General features: G+C 43.1%; 1 protein-coding gene across 1 annotated transcript; it reads right to left on the bottom strand.

Moving 5' to 3' along the window:
• Window positions 1–203: 203 nt before the first annotated feature.
• Window positions 204–19,818, bottom strand: SMIM3 (small integral membrane protein 3). The gene is made up of 2 exons (XM_075274963.1): window positions 19,673–19,818; window positions 204–1,100 (listed from the first exon to the last, which is right to left on the bottom strand). Exon 2 carries the CDS (start codon window positions 1,079–1,081, stop codon window positions 905–907), a length of 177 nt encoding a protein of 58 aa, XP_075131064.1. The 5' UTR covers window positions 1,082–1,100; window positions 19,673–19,818; the 3' UTR covers window positions 204–904.
• Window positions 19,819–23,593: the final 3,775 nt, after the last annotated feature.

Here is a 23,593-nt window from a genome sequence, read left to right as displayed (position 1 = left end):
TACCCTAAAATACGCTGAATAGTGATCTCCCCTTTGGTTTACAGGAAAGAATTAGAACTATGGGTATTGCATGCAGGAAAAGTAATTTATTGCTGGGCCCTTCCCACTAGGGGCCCCATAAAGGTTGCATGGTTTGCCTCTATGGAAGGTTTGCCACTGGGTACGACCATTTGCCCCTGTAATGGTGTATATAAACTGCACTCCTTTCTACTTTGACTTCTTAGCTGGATTTTTTTTTTTACTTCACAGGATACGTTAATGTGGAAACAATTCCAGAGAAAACCACAACTATGACGGAGCTGCAAAACATCTATATTTAGCATTCTTAGAATAAGACAATTGAAAAAAGTGACAATACATAAATGGCTAAAAATAATTAATAAGAAAAAAAAGTGATGAAAAACCAAGCTAAATAATACTATGGGATTATTCTTACGTTCTTCATGACATGAGATTTAATACTGTGTCATATGTGTCCATATATATATATATATATATATATATATATATATATATTTATGTGTCTATGTACACCGTGCAGTAGTAGATCAGCGGCAGGCATACTTATATAGTACAGCTAAACACACTGATAAAAGGGTGGGGTCCTGTCTGCTACTTTATGGGTGTTCCCAAGTGAAATAAGGTCATCTCCAAGCCAAATGAGGCGTCTTTTTAGAAATGTTTCACAACTTTGGATTCACAAAGTCTTGCAGAGGATATAGATAGCTTAATGTCTGTCTGAAGTCACATTCCGGTGCTTGGACCTGCTCCCAGTGATCATGGCGAAGGTAATGGAGTCTTTATTGTCGTATGGGGCCACTTCACCACATCGATGCTGTCAACAGGTCCTCTCCGGCCGCAAAAATATAGCAATATCCAGAATATCATTATACGGTGTGCGGTATTATCGGCCATTTCTGATTGGATGTGTCCGTACTCTGTAGATAATGACAGCGGCGGCTGGGAATAGGAGAAGTGATGTCATCACCAAGATGGTAGCCAATATTATAAGAATGATGACCCAAATGTCTAGTATATGTTTGGGGATGTCTGCCGCAGTTGGAGTCACAAGATCGGTCATAGTGGCTTATGATGCGGGACTGAAAAACAGAAAACAGAGTCAATGGAGCAGATTTATTAATAGCGTCCATATCTTAGACAATACAGGGTCGGGAGCTGAAATCTCCTTCCGCTGTATTGTTCCCCCCACCCCCAATGAATATATATATAATATATATATATATATATACACACACATATTATCTATATATACACGGTATAGGGATAGGGAACATACAAATGAGGACGAGGAAAACCAACACAAATACATATGAATTATTCATAGTAATCATGGTCATGATCAGCACAAAGCTAAGGCCTTATTCACATAGTCAACCAAAAACCAGAACGGAGACTAAAAAAGAGCAATACACAGAAGTATACTGGAAAGATTTCGGTGTTTTCAACCCGCACCTGCTTTTGGCCCACAATCACTGATGCAAATCACTGACCAAACACTGACCGTGTGAATAAGGCCTCAATAAGAATACATAAGATTCTGGAGTAACACTAATGCTTAACATAAAATTTAAGGCTATGTTTACCAATGTCATTGCACCAGTGTATATAAATTGGAAAACGAAGCATCTTTATGGTATTTGATTAAAACCTTCCATATTTTGTGTCTACAGCTACTATGCATAACTAGGTGTCTCCGTGGTTACAGACTACAAACAAACTGTGTAGTCTGATCCTGCAGGTATACTCCATTCCATCTGTTCCATACTCTTTGTTAAGGCTAGCTACACATGACTGAGTTTGACCCATGAAACTCGGTCCACGTGTTAGCCAGATTTACGGGCTTTAGCTTTATGCAGGTAGCGGGACTCCTAGCATCTTATTTATCTTTGATGGTTGGAGTCCCTACCTCTCAGTAACATACTATCCCATACTTGTTACAGTACATGACAGTATATCGCTGGGAGGCAGGGTCTCCTAGTATCATAGATAACTGTACTGATAAGAGTCCTGCTCCCAGCATGATGTTCAAGCCAATAACAGCAGCATGGTGGCTCAGTGGTTAGCACTGCAGCCTTGTAGAACTGGGGTCCTGGGTTCAAATCCTGCCAAGGACAACATCTGCAAGGAGTTTGTATGTTCTTCCCGTGTTTGCGTGGATTTCATCCCACACTCCAAAGACATACTGATAGAGGAAAAAAAGCTCAAGCTGATAAATCTGGTTAACACACAGACCAAGTTTCATGGGTGCAGCTAGCCTAACATTCATAATGTACAATATCTTATAAAGAAGTAGGGGGCAAGAGAATATGACAGCAAGATCAGACTACACAGTTTGTTTGTAGTCTGTAACCATGGCGACGCATTGTACTGGTAGATTCAATACGGTAGAAAATTCTTATTCAAGACTATTGGCAAAAATGCGTCATTGTTTCTTTTATTTTTTGAATGAATATGATGTGTTTTTTCCCCGATTCTACAAAAGCCTTCACATTAAGTATTACTATCTATCCTTGTGTATTATCTTCATCTTTCTTCTATATCAAATTCACCCTTTGGTGCTAGACAGCTAGCAGTTACATAGCAGCACTTGGCACATATGTACACGGCACAACTGTTCGTAGATGACCCCGTGTATTAATGCACATACTGGCACCTGATGTAATACGTTGCAGGCCACTCTTTGGATCAGTGCACTGTAAACATTCCTAAGAAGATGTTGCAGAACATCAATCACGAGCGCTCCTGTGATTCACTGGCCTTACAGAATTCCCTCTCCTCTGAAAGATGTTGTCAGACCCAACCAAGTGCCAAAATAAATATATTGCGAAATTTATTAAATGGTAGTTATTATAGTCAATACTTCTATCTGGAGGAGTGATTCAATAATAATCTGGGTAATGCTATATAGGTCATAGGACTGGAACAGAAAAACGGTCCGTCTAGTAATGACAGCAACAGATCCCAAGGGACCCCACTGACTATAATGAGGTCTAGACAAAAAATAGAAGAGTTGTCTCTGCTCACCCCGTTAGTTAAATTTTACTTCTTATAGGAGAGTTGCCGGACTACCTATTTTTTTTCTACACGTGAAAATATAATGAGGTCTGTTGGGTGTCCTTTATTTTTAACAGACATTGCTGGATGAAAGAGAGGGCGTTGCAAGATTTTTAGTCATTTGGAATTTGATAGGCGAGGTCGCTGCAGCAAAGAAATATCCTACAGAAAATAGGAAGTCTCAGCCTATTATATGGCCTAGTGGAAAAAGTTAGAAACACAGGATTTTCAGAGTCATATGATTACTATGATAAAAATTTAGAAATCTCACCAAAAATTCTTTAAAAATGTTTAAAAAATAGGTAATTTTCTGATGACACATTCCCTTTAAAGCGTTATTCCCTTCTTTTTTTTTTTTTCTTTTTACTCTCAAGGCTGCAGTGCTAACCACTGAGCCACCATGTGGTCCCCAGCATTATTCTTATCTCAAGGATCCTATACTGCTAGCTTATGTAAATTAAAGAGTTTTCCTAAATATATTGCTTTTGCAATGCTGCTTTGTTTGCCTGCGATGTGAAATTATTCCTCGCATTGTTTACACCTTTTCCATGGTGATAAGACAGGACAGATGATGTCACTCACTGTTATCTACAGCTCTGCACTTTGCTGATAAAGCTGTGTCTATTATCTCTCTAGGGAAACACACAGATAACACTGAGCCCTTCTCTAACATATGCATAATATTTTATCAGCCTTTCTATTACAGTTTTAGTAATTGTAATAAGTATTGTGATACTCCATAGTGTCCTGTTCAGCAAGTTGGGGGGAGACAGTTTTGACTGTTTGATAAGAAATACAGGCAGGGAGAAAAAGAACAGCAGGCAAAGCTGCTGAAACAGGGAGATGGGAAACCCCCATCTAAGGACTGTTTTAATGATATGGTAAATGGTCCAACTGCATCTTGTGTCTTTCTCCCACCTCCCTTGCCCTGGACTGCACAATAACCCAAGACCCTGCAGGTAGTTACTGGAATTGCTAATAAGAAAATAAATACAACAAAACATAATAGTCATATATGGAATATCAGAGATACAATATAGAAATTAGTCTTGAATGTATGAGTATGACTATTGTGAAATAGTCTACAGATGCTTTTTAGAGATGAGCAAGTAGTGTTCGATCGAGTAGGTATTCGATTGAATAGTCGAATATTGAGGTCTATTCGAATCGAATATGTCACTACTCGCTCATCTCTACTGTATACGTTTTTTTAATGCCTACGTTGTCCTAGTTCCTGTCCCACCTCCCCTGCATAGTTATTGGTGCAAAAAAGCGCCAGGGAAGGTGGCAGGGGAAATCGAATTTTTACTGCGTTTACCGCGTGGTATTCGACGGAGTATTTAGAATACCGTAGTATTCAATCGAATACTACTCGCTCATTTCTAATGCTTTTCTTATTTTATTTTCCAAAAAAAGAAAGCACAGAACGCTCAGTCATCCCTATGATAAATTGGATAAAGGCCCCACTGCTGACAGCTCAACACAACATATCACAATTTAAAGGGAAGTAAAAGAGAAACACGATTCTAATCATTTCCCCCTATTTTTAATATTTGGAGTGCACTTGCACAATTCTTCTGCAAACAGTGACGCCACAGGCTTCAGTTACAGAAATGACAGATAAAAAGGGATTAAAAAAGGAACTAAATCCATTTCTCACAGTCTTGCTTTTGGCTATGTGCACATTGCTGATAATAGCTCTAAAAGCACTAATGTGTATACAGCCCTAATGACCTTGTGTGTAAGGTTCAAGTATACTCCATGTGATGTCAGTCTACAAGTGATGCTCATTCCTGCTATCTCAGTCTAACTAAAGGTATAAGAAGCGACACAAGGGAGATGGCAAAAAATTAAAAAGCAGCGCATGTAGCGCACTGTGCCAGCCAGATGTTCAGCTACTCGCCTCTCCCTTTTCCTGCCCGTCTCTTCACTCCCAAGTGACACATTAGAGAACATTGTGATGCTGCTCGCCATTAGGAGATGGCGCCACTACAAACAGGAATAGAAGGAAGCGCAGAAATGGCAGAAAATGGGTATATGGGGGTGCCCGGAGAACCTGGAGTTCAAAGCCAGCCAAGGATTAACATCTGCAAGGAGTTTGTATGTTCTCCTCGGATTTGTGTGGATTTCCTCGCACACTCCAAAGACATACTGATAGGGAATGTAGATTGTGAGATTGTAGTAGTGTTGACAATATCTGCAAAGCGAACACAAAAATACCTCAAATAATATAACATACAAAGTCTCAAACCAAACAAATATTTTAACCAAAAAATTGAGACCAACAAAAAATACTAATAAAAATAGAGAAGTATTTTATTAATTTACAAGAATAAAAAACATACAAAATGACATGGGGAATTTTGCTGATTTTTTGCTGATCTTTATACATATTTTGTTATACTTGGCCAGTACATTTCCCTTACATATACACTCACCGGCCACTTTATTAGGTACACCTGTCCAACTGCTCGTTAACACTTAATTTCTAATCAGCCAATCACATGGCGGGAACTCAGTGCATTTAGGCATGTAGACATGGTCAAGACAATCTCCTGCAGTTCAAACCGAGCATCAGTATGGGGAAGAAAGGTGATTTGAGTGCCTTTGAACGTGGCATGGTTGTTGGTGCCAGAAGGGCTGGTCTGAGTATTTCAGAAACTGCTGATCTACTGGGATTTTCACGCACAACCATCTCTAGGGTTTACAGAGAATGGTCCGAAAAAGAAAAAACATCCAGTGAGCGGCAGTTCTGTGGGCGGAAATGCGTTGTTGATGCCAGAGGTCAGAGGAGAATGGCCAGACTGGTTCGAGCTGATAGAAAGGCAACAGTGACTCAAATAGCCACCCGTTACAACCAAGGTAGCCAGAAGAGCATCTCTGAACGCACAGTACGTCGAACTTTGAGGCAGATGGGCTACAGCAGCAGAAGACCACACCGGGTGCCACTCCTTTCAGCTAAGAACAGGAAACTGAGGCTACAATTTGCACAAGCTCATCGAAATTGGACAATTGAAGATTGGAAAAACGTTGCCTGGTCTGATGAGTCTCGATTTCTGCTGCGACATTCGGATGGTAGGGTCAGAATTTGGCGTCAACAACATGAAAGCATGGATCCATCCTGCCTTGTATCAACGGTTCAGGCTGGTGGTGGTGGTGTCATGATGTGGGGAATATTTTCTTGGCACTCTTTGGGCCCCTTGGTACCAATTGAGCATTGTTGCAACACCAAAGCCTACCTGAGTATTGTTGCTGACCATGTCCATCCCTTTATGACCACAATGTACCCAACATCTGATGGCTACTTTCAGCAGGATAATGCGCCATGTCATAAAGCTGGAATCATCTCAGACTGGTTTCTTGAACATGACAATGAGTTCACTGTACTCCAATGGCCTCCACAGTCACCAGATCTCAATCCAATAGAGCATCTTTGGGATGTGGTGGAACGGGAGATTCGCATCATGGATGTGCAGCCGACAAATCTGCGGCAACTGTGTGATGCCATCATGTCAATATGGACCAAAATCTCTGAGGAATGCTTCCAGCACCTTGTTGAATCTATGCCACGAAGAATTGAGGCAGTTCTGAAGGCAAAAGGGGGTCCAACCCGTTACTAGCATGGTGTACCTAATAAAGTGGCCGGTGAGTGTATATGTTTGGTATCACCGGGGGTTTCCCTCTGCCCACCTATCAGTGAGAGGATTTAGTATTAGTCAGCTACTATGTGGTAGACCATCTTTTGTTGTTTCCCCATGTCATTTTGTATGTTTTTTATTCTTGTTAATTAATAAAATACTTTTCTATTTTTATTAGTATTTTTTGTTGGTCTCAATTTTTTGGTTAAAATATCTGTAAAGCGCTCTGGACTATGTCAGAATTCATCATGCCCTCTATGCCACATTTGGCGCAAGGCCTTTTGGCAAAGGGCCTCACCTGCTACATTGTGCTAATGTGGACAGAGTGGGTGAGGACATAATAATGGACTTCAGAGACCCAGCAGAAGACAAACCCTTTTGGAGGTAATTTGTAGACAATCGCTTACCACTAGGATCAATTATAGGATGATTGACAACCTCTTCGAGCCTATTGTCATGTGTAACATGCTAACAACTAAAATAAAGGTGCAAATAAAAGTGGATGTGTATATGCTCTGTATAGGTGGGGGTGGACTCAAAGGACCCCAACCCAATCCACTAACACTGAAGTATCTGCACTTCTTGTACAGACATAGCTGTGAAGAAATAGAAGAAGTCAAGCAATAAACTACAAAGCAGTCCAAATAGACCTGTAATATAGAACCAGATAATACTGTTAATATGGAATATTATTAACTATCTTTTAGTGCTGCCTTGGACAAATGTTAACCAAAGGCAGATCTGTTTCTCTAGTTTCTGTTTATCTGAGATGGCGTTGCCAAGGCTGGCCTTGGGGGTGGAATAGGGGGCATGTATCTAGAGCAATCGCTGGTCAGGATGGCAGAGGACACCAATGGTCAGAGTATCCACGGCAAGTATTATTAGGGCACCTTTGGCGTATGGTAAACTATGGGAAAGGAAAAATTAAACTACATTTATAGGACTGTAGTGAAAAATGGCCAATGGACCATTTTGAATGGCCATTTTGCATGTGTGTCGTATATTTTGCAGCGATTTCACACCTGTGACTATTTTTAGTGTTCACTTGTCCTCCATTATTTTATGTTTATAGGGAACATCTATAAAATGGAAGAATTTCATTGCTCTTTTTTTGAGCCAAACCCCTAATCCATCTTTAATGGCCGTTATTACAAATCCACTTTGACATCCATTAAAAATGGACCCAGTGGGCAGATTTGTGGTGACACTATATTTTTGTTTTGGGACCCCACAAACTAAGGAGGGGAGGGGACAAGGTAATTGGGACTAAGGAGCATAAGTTCATACATAAGCACAGAGGGACGGATATAATTCCAAAAAAGTACCCTGGCACCAGTGCTATACAGTGGACAGGACTGCCGCTTCGGTCCTATTACTTGAATATGACCAGAGTTGCTTCCAGCTCTGTCCCTCCCTGCAGCTTCCGGTAGCTAAAGGCAGAAGGCTACACTGATCAGTATGGGGTCCTGGTGTTGCTTCCCCCTCCGGTTAGATACTGAAAATCTACCATGTGAATAGGTTATGGATATGAAAAACTCTTAGGGGGCAGAAACCTAGGGATTGCAGATTCTTAGGCAGTACAGTCTGAGTGCACCATTGGACAAAGGGTTAAAGACCCTTTTCACAAAAGCTAAGACGTTGAAGATTCAGGCTTCATGCACAGGAATGTGTACAGTCTGCACATCAGTGAAAATGGCATGCATAACATTCAGATTGCTATCCAAGTGTCATCCGTGGTCTTCACCCACCCATCCATTCTATTGAATAGGGCGAACAGGTATAGGACCAGCTCCAGTATTTACAACTCTTAAAGAGGAATTAAACACAGTATCAGCTGTCCCAAAGTATGCTGAGGTGCTGGAGATATCAGTGCCATTAGTTTCGGCACCAATATCTCCCCACTGTCAGAAGGGTGGGCATCATCACATGGTGGTAAGGAAAGGCTCCCCTGACTGTACTCTTCTATAGCCTTGTACTGTCAGAGGGGGCGTTCCTTACTTCTCAGTGATGACGCTGAGCATTAAGGCCCTCCCTTCTGACGGTGAAGGGATATCAGTGCCGAAACTAACTTCTGAATTCAACACACGCTCAGCTTTCGAGCAGTACCAGAGGATGTGAAAGGTCCTCTATAAATGCAGCCCAGACACAGCCACAAAAACTACAGCAGTGTGTATGACCCCATTGAAATGCATGAGTTTGTACTTTTAACCGCAATTCCACGTGTGCATGAGGCCTTTAGTATTTAAAATTAGGCCAAATCCTGTCATACATTGCATGACTTTGTAAGCTGATGGATCCTGTAACAGTATTAAAGGGGCTCTATCAGCAAAATCATGCTGATCGAGCCCTACATATGCGTGAATAGCCTGTCCTCCTCCGGACATTGATAAAAAAATAAAAAAAAAATAGCCTGGGCGCATGCGCAGTAGCCGTAGTAGAAGCCGCATGCTACTGTGCATGCGCCCAGGCCATTTTTTTTTTTTAATCAAAGTCCGTTCGCGAGCGCCGGGGAAGACGGGACCGGAGGACATTGGAGGAAGAAGAGGCGGGGATGAAGATGAAGACACACCCTGAATGCCCGCCCAGGGTGCATGTTCCGTAAGTAGAGCACATTCTTTTTTAGGTTATTATTTTAAAACCGGGGGGTAGTTTAATATAACTAGCGGTGCCTGAATAGCCTTTTTAAAGGCTATTCACGCATATGTGGGGCTCTATCAGCATGATTTTGCTGATAGAGCCCCTTAAAGCAAGTCTTTGACTTCGTTGTGCTTACGAGTGCCAGACCACGCATGGCAGGACACACGTGCCAACAATATCTGGACGTCATGACAAATCTTCTCTATAATACCGCAATGACAGCTGTTATATCTATAACGCTCAACTGGGCCAGACTGAAAATGATAATTGAAATTTGCAAACAAGAGATTTTCAGGGTCCGTCGGAGAGGACATGACAGATGTGTTTGCTCTTCCTCTCTGCTCTGTATCCACTGCTGGCTGCTTTGCTTACTCTGTTTGTCTAGTAATTAGGAAATGATTGTTTGGCGACAAGATATACAAGCAGTAAAGGCAGGCGATGCGATGCGCTCGACTTCAGCAAACTTGGACGGAAAATCCTATTTATTCTCTAGGCACAGAGGATGCCAGCAATTGTTCCGGTGTAATTCCATCAATGTCACCCAGAGAATTGCACTTAGACGTTCGCTTGCGTGGAACTGGAATTTTTTTTAATGTCGGCTAAATTTCACAGTAATTGCTTCCATTTATAACTTTTTAGTAACATATAATGATTTCCAAGGCTAGACAAGACAATTCCATCACGCACTGTATTACCAATAAGGATCAATGGTAAAACGTAAACTCCTTAAAGGGGCACTCCCATCATCTCCAGGTTGATATTCAGACTTGTAGCTTAAGCTTACTGGAGTGTTTTACCCAATACATCCACTTATCTACCTCATTGTTTACAGCTTGTTCCCAAGGATCCAGACCCCTCTGCTATTTAGCTGCGGTGGTCGAGCTGGTAACGTCAGTCCCTGTTCCCTGCCATTAAGCAAAATCAATTTTATGTGGGGGGAAAAATGGTTGCAGAATCTATGATCAATATAAGCAGTAAATAGGTGTCTATGAAGAAAACGAGGACTCAGCATCACAAAATCTTTCACACTGGTTATACAATTGATCATCACTCAGAACTGCAGAAGGTGAGACAGATCATGCCTTATAAAAATCCCCCTAAGACTAAGACCCCACATAATGGGCTGCAGCAAAAAAGTATTGCGGGAAAAAACAGCGACAGCTACGCATCACGGTTTTTCCTGCAGCACTTTTCACTGTATAGTCTCTGCGGACTTTCTGCTTCCATTATACCTATAGGGAAACCGTCAGCGTTTCCGTATACATAATTGACATGCTGCGATTTCCAAAACAGTAACGGTTTTGCAAATTGCAGCATGTCGGTTGCGCCTATTTTTCTACAGTGTGTGAATGACATTCGCTAGAATCTCATCAACTACACGAGGACTGTAAAAAGTTGTGTTTTTTTTTTTTTTACAAAACCTGCAAAGTGGATGGGATTCTGGCTAATCCCATCCAGACGATACAGAAAAATATCACGCTGCACGGACACGCTGCAATTTCTAAAACCGTTGTGTTTTTGTAAATCACAGCATGTCAATTATATATACAGAAATAATGGTGGTTTCCCTATAGGAATAATGGAAGCAGAAAGTCCGCAGAGTTTTCCCTTCTGTGAAAAGCCCTGTAGATAAACAGTCATGTGTTTCTGCTGTGATTTTTCCCACAGAGCTTTTTGGCAGTGGCTGGCTCCGTGGAGCTTTAGTCAAAGATGTCTTCACTAGAGATAAGCGAGTACTATTCGAAACGGCCGTTTCGAATAGCACACATCCATAGGAATGAATGGAAGCGGCCAGCACGCAGGTGGTTAAGCGGCCAGCCGCCAGCAAAGTCTGCTACGTCCATTCATTCCTATTGGTGCGTGCTATTTGAAACTGGAGTTTCAAATAGTACTCGCTCATCTCTAGTCTTCACTCTTCTTCAAATTGTTTGTGGCAAGTTTTTAACTGGCTCTGTGTGCACCAAAATACTTAGTCTGTAAACATGTATTTTAAGCCACTGATGTCACTCCTCGCACTTATGGATTGTGCTGATGTCACTTGGGTCATGAACCATCTTGTAAGAGGAATGTAAGATACCAGAGAAAGGTAAACACACGGATGTGAGGAGTAATAGGAGCGACTACTACAGTAGAGGCATCTAGAGACAATGGGGCATGTTTACCAAACCGCTTGCTTCTTTTTTTTCTAACATTGCCCCTTTGTTTTTGGTTTTTTTTGTTTGTTTGTTTTTTTGGGGGGAGGGACTTGCGAAAGATTTGTCATTCACTTGCAGCAGTTTTCTTAGCAAAATTTTGATTTATTTTATATAACTTTTTCCAACAAACTTTCAATGTGTTCCATAAAGTGCAAAATAGAATGAAATGCATGTCAGTACATGGGAAGCATAAAAAGCCCCTCATATCAGACAATACTGGAATCCCAGCTTGCACAAGATTTATCAAGCAAATATGCCTTTTAAAGAGGACCTTTCATGTCCTCGGGCACATGCCGTTTTATATACCGCTAGAAAGCCAACAGTGCGCTGAATTCAACACAATATAGGCTTTCCCGTTATGTGAAGAGCTAACGGTGCCGTTACCGTAGCCCTTCACTGTCAGAAGGGCGTTTCTGACAGTAGAGTCCATAGAGAAGGCGTTCCTTGCCACCCAGCGATGATGCAAAATGGTAAGGAACACCCTCCCGCCTCCTGACAGTACTTGTCCATAGACTAATACTGGGGTGGGTGCGTTCCTCACCGCTCAGAGTCATCACTGGGCGGTAAGTAACTCCCCTTCTAAAAGTATAATTCTATGGACTTTACTGTCAGGAGGGGCATTCCTCACAGACCATCAGAAATGCCCTTCTGACAGTGAAGAACTACAGTAACGTCACCGATAGCTCTTCACTATGGGCACATAATGGGAAAGCTGAATTCAGCAAGCTGTCGGCTTTCTAGCAGTCAATAAAACCGCATGTGCCCAAGGACATGAATGGTCCTCTTTAAGTAAATTAGATGCACAAGCATAAGGCATAAAACTGGCGCACACCAAAAAAAAAGGGAAAAAAATGTGCATATTGTAAATAACCCCTGAATGAGCATATAGTTAATATTCAGAGGGGTAGCTCCGTATTTTTATTCTTTGTGCCATATATCAGTCGTTCCCTATTTTCTTCCCTTTACTTGCAGAAGGAAGGATTAATAATAAAAGAGAACCGCAAAAGGAAAATCCATAGCCTTGAGGCTGCTATCAGCGGCCATATCTGCCTGTCCGCACTTCTGTATTATAGACCATGACAATGCTGAGATGCAGCAAGGTCACCGCAGGCAGCCGGAGCTGCAGTACGGCAGCTGCTCAGACTCAGACACCATATAACAGAATTTCATAGATTTATGGACTTGTTAATAAGAATTAATAAAAACTTACAATGGGAAACTGATTTATCCCACAGAAAGCATCCGAGCAAATATTCTAATTACATTTTACTGCTCCCTAAAGTGAATGGCCCCCATTTTAGACTTTTAATGTTAATGCCACTTCACCAGGCACTAACTTAGTACCCTGTGCGCTACCTACATATGGTCTACTATGTGCAACTCAACAATGTACAATTCAACATACAAGATATTCCTAAAATGTTAACATATGAACTTGGTATACTGCACGATACCTTCAGCTGGTCTACCGTGTGCAGTATACACATCAGCTTATAATATAGTTCAAAGTTATCCAACCAAACCTGTAATAAGAAATATGATGTAGGAACGGTTCAATGTTGGGAAAACTCCCAGCGCCTACGTTACTGGATCCATAACACTCATTATACTGAAGGCAACCAAAAGAGGTGCTTCTGTTTGGCGATCTCCACGTTGGTTTTTGCCTTTTTACTTCTTGTTCCAGCAGACCGAGCTATTCCATACAGAGGTATTGTCAAGTAAAAAAAGACGTATACTGTGGGGTATATGTTTATTATTAACATGGGCATCTAAGGATGATGGAAGTCACTCTATGGCATCATTCAAACATATATGCATCTAAGTGTATGTGTATAGCATATACCTATTTGCTTCCAGTTAGGGGAAACAATGGTTGTATCGTAACCCCTATTCCTATTGTCTTGCTATGACTATGTGTTTTACTTCACTGCTGTTTTTATAGCCCGCAGGTATCGGATTGTGACAAGTTTTTCTCGTTGTCCCAGCGCACCAGTGTATGGTAGATACGGTTATCATCATATTAGTAGTAAACATCAAGACAAACAAGGACGCCAAGCTCTGCAAGCTTTTGTACTGAATGCATCTTGTGATGTTGTCTCAAGACATACGTCATACCCATTGTTCTTCTCAATGGTCATACTGATTTATGGCTCTGAGTTGTTCCACTTTGTAAACTGCATTGAGAAGTATTAAATATGGCGTCTGACTGTTTGCAATGGGCATTATGGCCACGGCCAGAGACAGTTTTCATACACAGGGCCCTCTAGGAGTCTGAGTCATTACACATAATTAGAGATGAGCGAACACTAAAATGTTCGAGGTTCGAAATTCGATTCGAACAGCTGCTCACTGTTCGAGTGTTCGAATGGGTTTCGAACCCCATTATAGTCTATGGGGAACATAAACTCGTTAAGGGGGAAACCCAAATTCGTGTCTGGAGGGTCACCAAGTCCACTATGACACCCCAGGAAATGATACCAACACCCTGGAATGACACTGGGACAGCAGGGGAAGCATGTCTGGGGGCATAAAAGTCACTTTATTTCATGGAAATCCCTGTCAGTTTGCGATTTTCGCAAGCTAACTTTTCCCCATAGAAATGCATTGGCCAGTGCTGATTGGCCAGAGTACGGAACTCGACCAATCAGCGCTGGCTCTGCTGGAGGAGGCGGAGTCTAAGATAGCTCCACACCAGTCTCCATTCAGGTCCGACCTTAGACTCCGCCTCCTCCGGCAGAGCCAGCGCTGATTGGCCGAAGGCTGGCCAATGCATTCCTATGCGAATGCAGACTTAGCAGTGCTGAGTCAGTTTTGCTCAACTACACATCTGATGCACACTCGGCACTGCTACATCAGATGTAGCAATCTGATGTAGCAGAGCCGAGGGTGCACTAGAACCCCTGTGCAAACTCAGTTCACGCTAATAGAATGCATTGGCCAGCGCTGATTGGCCAATGCATTCTATTAGCCCGATGAAGTAGAGCTGAATGTGTGTGCTAAGCACACTCATTCAGCACTGCTTCATCAAGCCAATACAATGCATTAGCCAGTGCTGATTGGCCAGAGTACGGAATTCGGCCAATCAGCGCTGGCTCTGCTGGAGGAGGCGGAGTCTAAGATCGCTCCACACCAGTCTCCATTCAGGTCCGACCTTAGACTCCGCCTCCTCCGGCAGAGCCAGCGCTGATTGGCCGAAGGCTGGCCAATGCATTCCTATGCGAATGCAGACTTAGCAGTGCTGAGTCAGTTTTGCTCAACTACACATCTGATGCACACTCGGCACTGCTACATCAGATGTAGCAATCTGATGTAGCAGAGCCGAGGGTGCACTAGAACCCCTGTGCAAACTCAGTTCACGCTAATAGAATGCATTGGCCAGCGCTGATTGGCCAATGCATTCTATTAGCCCGATGAAGTAGAGCTGAATGTGTGTGCTAAGCACACACATTCAGCACTGCTTCATCACGCCAATACAATGCATTAGCCAGTGCTGATTGGCCAGAGTACGGAATTCGGCCAATCAGCGCTGGCTCTGCTGGAGGAGGCGGAGTCTAAGGTCGGACCTGAATGGAGACTGGTGTGGAGCGATCTTAGACTCCGCCTCCTCCAGCAGAGCCAGCGCTGATTGGCCGAATTCCGTACTCTGGCCAATCAGCGCTGGCCAATGCATTCTATTAGCTTGATGAAGCAGAGTGTGCACAAGGGTTCAAGCGCACCCTCGGCTCTGATGTAGCAGAGCTGAGGCTGCACAAGGGTTCAAGCGCACCCTCGGCTCTGATGTAGGAGAGCCGAGGGTGCACTTGAACCCTTGTGCACCCTCAGCTCTGCTACATCAGAGCCGAGGGTGCGCTTGAACCCTTGTGCACACTCTGCTTCATCAAGCTAATAGAATGCATTGGCCAGCGCTGATTGGCCAATGTATTCTATTAGCCTGATGAAGTAGAGCTGAATGTGTGTGCTAAGCACACACATTCAGCTCTACTTCATCGGGCTAATAGAATGCATTGGCCAGCGCTGATTGGCCAGAGTACGGAACTCGACCAATCAGCGCTGGCTCTGCTGGAGGAGGCGGAGTCTAAGATCGCTCCACACCAGTCTCCATTCAGGTCCGACATTAGACTCCGCCTCCTCCAGCAGAGCCAGCGCTGATTGGCCGAATTCCGTACTCTGGCCAATCAGCACTGGCTAATGCATTGTATTGGCGTGATGAAGCAGTGCTGAATGTGTGTGCTTAGCACACACATTCAGCTCTACTTCATCGGGCTAATAGAATGCATTGGCCAATCAGCGCTGGCCAATGCATTCTATTAGCGTGAACTGAGTTTGCACAGGGGTTCTAGTGCACCCTCGGCTCTGCTACATCAGATTGCTACATCTGATGTAGCAGTGCCGAGTGTGCATCAGATGTGTAGTTGAGCAAAACTGACTCAGCACTGCTAAGTCTGCATTCGCATAGGAATGCATTGGCCAGCCTTCGGCCAATCAGCGCTGGCTCTGCCGGAGGAGGCGGAGTCTAAGGTCGGACCTGAATGGAGACTGGTGTGGAGCGATCTTAGACTCCGCCTCCTCCAGCAGAGCCAGCGCTGATTGGTCGAGTTCCGTACTCTGGCCAATCAGCGCTGGCCAATGCATTCTATTAGCCCGATGAAGTAGAGCTGAATGTGTGTGCTTAGCACACACATTCAGCTCTACTTCATCAGGCTAATAGAATACATTGGCCAATCAGCGCTGGCCAATGCATTCTATTAGCTTGATGAAGCAGAGTGTGCACAAGGGTTCAAGCGCACCCTCGGCTCTGATGTAGCAGAGCTGAGGGTGCACAAGGGTTCAAGTGCACCCTCGGCTCTCCTACATCAGAGCCGAGGGTGCGCTTGAACCCTTGTGCAGCCTCGGCTCTGCTACATCAGAGCCGAGGGTGCGCTTGAACCCTTGTGCACACTCTGCTTCATCAAGCTAATAGAATGCATTGGCCAGCACTGATTGGCCAGAGTACGGAATTCGGCCAATCAGCGCTGGCCAATGCATCCCTATGGGAAAAAGTTTATCTCACAAAAATCACAATTACACACCCGATAGAGCCCCAAAAAGTTATTTTTAATAACATTCCCCCCTAAATAAAGGTTATCCCTAGCTATCCCTGCCTGTACAGCTATCCCTGTCTCATAGTCACAAAGTTCACATTCTCATATGACCCGGATTTGAAATCCACTATTCGTCTAAAATGGAGGTCACCTGATTTCGGCAGCCAATGACTTTTTCCAATTTTTTTCAATGCCCCCGGTGTCGTAGTTCCTGTCCCACCTCCCCTGCGCTGTTATTGGTGCAAAAAAGGCGCCAGGGAAGGTGGGAGGGGAATCGAATTTTGGCGCACTTTACCACGTGGTGTTCGATTCGATTCGAACATGGCGAACACCCTGATATCCGATCGAACATGTGTTCGATAGAACACTGTTCGCTCATCTCTACACATAATATTTCAGTTTACCTCAGAAATAACACACTGTTCCCAATTTTCACACCAATTTAACAAAAAGACTTCCATTGACTAAACTGAACGAGTGTTGCAAAACGTGTCTGAAGTGTTTGCCCTGGAAGAACAAGGGTCATTGCTGCTCTGCAGCCCTCTATTTTATTCTGCAGTAGAAGCAGTAACCCCATTTCTTATGAACGCAATCGCATGTCTCACTGCTTTGCCTGATCCTTGAACCCCATTGCCTTGCTATCTGGTGATGCATGGCAATAGAATAGGAAACCATAGGCTAAGTCCCCACATTGCGGAAATGCAGCAGAAAACAGTGTCTTTTAATGTACCAGCAAAGGGAATGAGATTTGGGTTAATTTCATCCTGACATTGCAGAAAAAATGAGCTACTGAAAAGCTGCTTTTTGGAAAACACGTGCGTTTAAAAGCTAGGGGCCCCATGGGCTGTCTCTAGGATACATACATTGATGGTATGTCTACATACGTACTTGTAACTTAGCCTGTGTTCTAACGTAGTTGCAGCTACCTGGGTACCAAACCTTGTCCACATTCAAGCCAATAATCACACTGTTATACAGGTATTTACTTGTGTATTTATGCAACGATTAGCGGACCCACATGGCTGCCGCTATATTGGAACACAGGCTCAATGATTTACTCTAAAATCTAGAGTCGCCCCGACTTCAATACTGGTATCGGGTACAGAAAGGGTCAATACCAAAATGGTCTATGTAGTAAAGGGGTCAATAGCTATATACTTAGCGGTCTAGTGTTTTGATGAGGTGGATGTCAAAATCCCTGGTTGTAGGGCGAGAAATAATGTCAGCACTAATGGGTGTCTAGGGTAAGGAGAGGGTTAAAGTAATCATCTCAGGGATGAGCATGGAGCGGCAGTAGAGCATGAACACCATGGCTAGAACATCACTTAAAGGGACCTCCAGTTATAAACAACTTTCATAAATGAATAGTAAAGAAGAATATAAGAGACTTTGTAATATATCTTATTAAAAATATGTATTCTTCACTTTTCAGGTGTTTACTTTCTTGATACTAGTTGTTACACTCTGCTGGCCCTTGCTTTTTTAACACTGCTAAGTTGTAGGCAAGAAGCTGATAATACACAGAATGAGGCAATAAATCAATTAACTAGCTGTAAGGGGTGGAGGTCACTTTAAGGGGTGCCAAAACCATGACTTGTTTCCTATGATGTAGCTGTTAAAGTCATATGCCAGTAGTTCACATCTGTGCCAAAGTCACCGTCATAATGTCCACTTGAAATCGGTGGAGGAAAATCCTGCATTGAGGACTTTTTCCTCTACCAGTATCAGTTTTAAAACTAATGGCACCTAAAGGACCCCATTATACTCAATGGGGTCTTCCAGACAACATGTGAAACAGCTATTACAGCGTACCAGAACAACAGATCGACAAACACTAGAGTGAAGTTAGCGTCACTGTGCCACATTCATATACATCTCTCCAATGTCACAGTCCATAGGAATATAAGAGATCCTCTTTATTTCACATGTAGTTAGACAGACTTAGAAGACTCATCACGGACGCAAAATTATTAAGGGACAGTCCTGGCTATGCTGAACTTCACCCGACAGCTGTAAGATAACACTTCGCACTTTCAGTTTCATGCATCGCTGTAATTTCTAACATACTTCAAGTTTCCGCAGATCCTCTTATATATACATCAGATATTTCCATAAGCAAATGTGTTGAATGCATGAATAATTCAGGAGTTGGTGGAAATCTATAAGAATGGTGGTTTCCCTATAGATATAATGGAAGCAGAAAGTCCGCAGACGAAAACTTTGTGGGCTTTCTGTAAAAAGTGCTGCAAAAAAAAACAATAGTACAGAAAGCTTATTCCATACTTCCATACCTCGGAGCACCATTTTGAGGTATTTGGCTCCCTTCTGTTGCAGACAGAAAACGACTTCTAAAATGTACTTTTAGTAAATGTCGTCTTCCTGAGCCATTGCCACCTATTGTATTTTATTATACAAGTATATCATGGACACAGCTAGGGTGCTGACATGTGCCATATACATGCTGGGTACTAGGGGGCACCTAAACACTCCACCTTGGCAGCAGATTTAGCTACTTAACTAGGGCAGCAAAATAAGTCTTTGCCCTGGGTGAAGGACAGCCTAGCTACGACATAGAGACTAGGCTCTGTTCACATTAGACCCCAATGGTTGCTGTATATGTTAGTATATAGATCAAAAGTATCCAAAGAGGTCCATTTTCCCTAATGTATGCCATAAGTGTATCCTTAGGTATTCATCAGACTGGTATATATCAATACATGTATAAGACAGTATAGCAGACTACTCCGATAAGTGACATATGACATTGTATGCCAATACTTGTCTACTGAAATATACCCAATGTACCAACACAGTATTTTGACTGATCATACGTGATCTTCTTGACACCATAAACGCAACAACAAGCACGCCAACCCTATTAATATCTCATTATTTACGGACTTGGTATAAAATCCATTAGGTCTCCGCTCGGTTTATGAGCACAGACGCTCTCCTGAGAGCCATACTCCAGTTAAGTGCAAACAATAGACTTTACTTGATATCCTCCTAAGAAGGTACAGTAATACTAATAATAGTTAGGTCTTACCTGCTAAGTTTTACTCCATAGAAATCAGGATGGGGGAAAGATGAAATGACTGAGAATTTGTAAGTCAGAAGAGGCGTCTCAGCCCCCAGACTCTCATTGTGGGATCGCTGTGCTGTGGGTGGCACAGTCTGAGTGCAATGTGCCTGCAGTGCTTCCTCCTCTCTGTATCATTGAGGGGATGTGCCTGGCCTTGAGGGGAGGAGGTGGAACTCCTTCTCCCCCTCCCTCTAGGTCTAGAGACCTCTTCAAGTCTCATCTTGGGAGAAACAAGCCACCTAGTGATAGAGACACAACATGCACACGTAACACAGTCACTGCCAGTATTCTGATAGAAACATTTCAGAATGTACTAAGCGGAGAACTCGGCAAATCGGGGAAGACAAATCAAAACCACATTGCGTTCTTCAAAGTGAATGACTCCTTTCACTAAAGCGGCCTCCGGATTCTTCAAGAATGACACAAAACTAAAAGACCACATGGGAGGAAGGGTTATAAAAACAAAAACAACAAAAAGAACACTTCTATCGAATGTGTAAAAAAATTGTTAGCAGCTGGAAACGTTTTCAGCCGCACTCATCCGTATAGCTGGGATCCCAGTAGTCAGACATCCACCGATCACACATTGATGGTCTATTCTAAGTATACGTCAACATATAGGAAAAAGGAATAAAGTAAAAACTAAATTCACATCTTTACTCCCTTTCCACACCAGAATTACTGATCCAGTGGTCCTGGGTGGTATCTGCTTACAATAATGACAATTTTATATAGCGCCAACATATTCTGCAGCAGTTTAGAAATCAGAGGAGACAATGGTCCAGCCATCTTTTAGTAAACAAGGTCATATAACTGAAGCTGTATGAGCCGTCACCGAATATACAGATACTAAGTGCAGAGAGTGCAGGGTAACGTCTAGATAGAGGGGTCAGGTTCTGAGGAATAGAGGAAGGATGGAATGGGATAAGCAATGTTAATATAGTGTGTGGAGGTGTAGTATAATGTGACCAGGTCATGTGATAAGCCTGACTAATCAGATGGGACTTTAGAATATGTTTGAAGCTGCTGTAGTTGGGTGTTAATCAGATTGTCCAGGGTAAAGCATTCCACAGCACCGGTGCAACGCAAGAAAATTCTCGGAGACAGGAGTGGGGTGTTCGGATAAGAGGATGCAAGTCTACGGTCATTGGTAGAATGAAGAGGGAGGTTAGGACAGTAGACAGTGACGAGGGAGGAGATATAGGGAGGTCATCGCTATAGATGGATTTTGGGAGAGTGTGATAATTTTGTAATGTATTTGATGGATGGGCAACCAGTACCTCGACTGGCACACGGTAGATTCATCTGTGAACCAGTTTGACAGAAAGATGAGTCTGGTTGCCACATTCAGCACAAGAAAAAGCCCAATTAGAACAGAAAGAATCAGAGCGTGAGAACGAGGGGTTTTGATGTTTCCATAGTGAGAAAAGATTGAATTCTAGAGATGTGTTTGAGGTTCAGGTGACCACAACGTACTAGTGTCTGAATATGTGGGGTGAAGGTGACATCCGAGTCAAATACAACCCCAAGACAGCGGGCATGCTGCCTCAGTGTAACAGTAAGACCACAGACAGAAATGGGTTAGTCATTACTTCCTTCAACAATGATGCCATGTACATTATTCACATGACCTCTGCAGCCCATCACTGGGCTCATCGGTCAACTACAGTACATACTGGCATTACCTGGGGCCAGTGATTGACAGGAGATGTCCACATGTTGGGCACGTTATCACTGCAGGAACTATGCACCACCTTCTGGAGTCTCCCCATCGGAGGAAGGATACACTTCACACTTGGCTTCCCACTGTGGTTTCCTCTTTCTATCTAGTAGCACATCAGGTCTTCAACAAGAATGGCATACACAGTGTACGCCACATCAACAAACACCACGTCTCCGTTGTCACAGAGTATGCCCTCATCACCACTGTAGAACCCAATGACTGCTTGATGGAGGCGCAATGGTTCTCCGAACTAGCTAGTGTCTTGTATCCCTCTTCTCAAAGCTACCTACTCCGCACCTCTTAGCTACTGTAGATTTTCTTGGGCTATCCTACTGTTTCTGCAAGCCATCTCCAACCGTCCTCTCTCTCTAAAGCACAGGAATGGGTCCTTAAATACTAAGCTATTTCCCATCTTGGGTAGTCCGGGCAATGGCTGAAGTCAGTAGAGAAAAGACAATTTCAGGGCTTACAGTTTTTTGTAATTTATTCAGCTTTTTAGCAGTATATATGATTATTTATTATTTTTGCTGAAAGTTTTTAAGAGGATCATTTTGTGATAATATATATATGTTATTTAAATTGGTGGGAAAGTTCTAAAATTTGTTCTTAGCATTCTTTAATGTTTGCGTATTCATTGTGACTAGAGATGAGCGAAGCATTTGGATCGTACCAGATTAGACCCAAATTTTCAAAAGTTTCAGATTCAACACAAACCTGAAATTTTGGGACTTAATCAGCCACAAGCCAGAAATGAAGTTATTATAGTCTAGGATCTCAGACCTCAGAATAAAATAGGTCTAGTTACATGGGAAGTCATGACGTTATGATTAGAGATGAGTGAGTAGTGAAATATTCGATATTCGTTTCGAGTAGCCCCTCAATTTCGACTATTCAACTGAATATCGAATCCCATTATAAGTCCATGGGGAAAAAATGCTTGTTTCAGGGGAAACCACAATTCAACTAAGCAGTGGCATAACTAGGAATGGCGGGGCCCCGTGGCGAACTTTTGACATGGGCCCCACCCCCCACACACACCAAAGACCTAGACCGACCTCCTCCTCTGCACTCTATTATGTCCCTTAGTAAGCCCTGCACACGGTATTATGTCCATTAGTGGCCCCTGCACACAGTATTATGTCCCTTAGTGGCCCCTGCACACAGTATTATGTCCCTTAGTGGCCCCTGCACACAGTATTATACCCCATAGTGGACACCCATAAACAATTATTATACTCCGGGGTCTTTTCAGACCCCAGAGTATAATAATCGGAGACCCGGGGGAATAAGAGCATAAAAAATTACTGTTTCTTACCTGTCCCCGGCTCCTGCGCTGTCTTCTCTGCTGCCGTCCTTGTTCTATGACGTCGGACGTCACATGACCTGGGAAGCAGGCCGGGTTCATGTGACGTCAGAGAAGAAGGAAGGAGGCCTGGCAGGATCGTGGAAAGGTAAGTAACTGTGTTTATTACATTCCCTTACCTCTCCTGGTCCACCGATCATTATACTCGGGGGGTCTGAAAAGACCCCCGAGTATAATGATAGCAGCGGTAGCGGCTGTCACCGGGCCCCTAATGTCCCGGGACCTGTGGCAGCTGCCTCCGCTGCTATGGCGGTAGTTACGCCCATGCAACTAAGGAGAGTCACCAAGTCCACAATGACACCCCAGGAAATGATGTCAACAGTCCGTGCTGGTAGCGAAACGGCTGTCGCTCTCCTCTCACAGTATTGTATTTTACATGGATGTTTGAAATAAAGGTTTGAAATATTTTTATACTCTTCCAACGGTGAGTGCCGAGCTTTTTCTATTTTCTGGACTGTATATGGACTTTTTCACTTGCTGTGAGCACCATCAGTGAAGTATATGGAAATTACCCCTGACCTTCCATAGCACAGTTTGTATGCATGCAGTAGTGCCACCTCATCCTTTATATTCAATGATGCCAACACCTCTGGAACGCAACTGGGACAGCAGGGGAAGCATGCCTGGGTGTATCTAACTCGCCCAAGTCCCAGGATTACCCCAATATCACAGCCTATCAACTAGACACTCAAAACTCAATATGGAAAGTGGAAAAATACTTGGAAACCTTCTTTCCTCTACATTAGTATGGACAGAAAGCCAAATTTTAAGCTAAAGAAACATTAGCATGCACCCCTTT

The sequence above is a fragment of the Leptodactylus fuscus genome, chromosome 5 (assembly GCF_031893055.1).
Source record: "Leptodactylus fuscus isolate aLepFus1 chromosome 5, aLepFus1.hap2, whole genome shotgun sequence".
Classification (NCBI taxonomy): Eukaryota; Metazoa; Chordata; class Amphibia; order Anura; family Leptodactylidae; genus Leptodactylus; species Leptodactylus fuscus.
This window is presented reverse-complemented; position numbering and strand designations above follow the sequence as displayed.

What these genes read in the sequence shown, in the direction of transcription:
- SMIM3 (XM_075274963.1), bottom strand. Translation starts at nt 1,081, where the DNA reads ATGACCGATCTTGTGACTCCAACTGCGGCAGACATCCCCAAACATATA.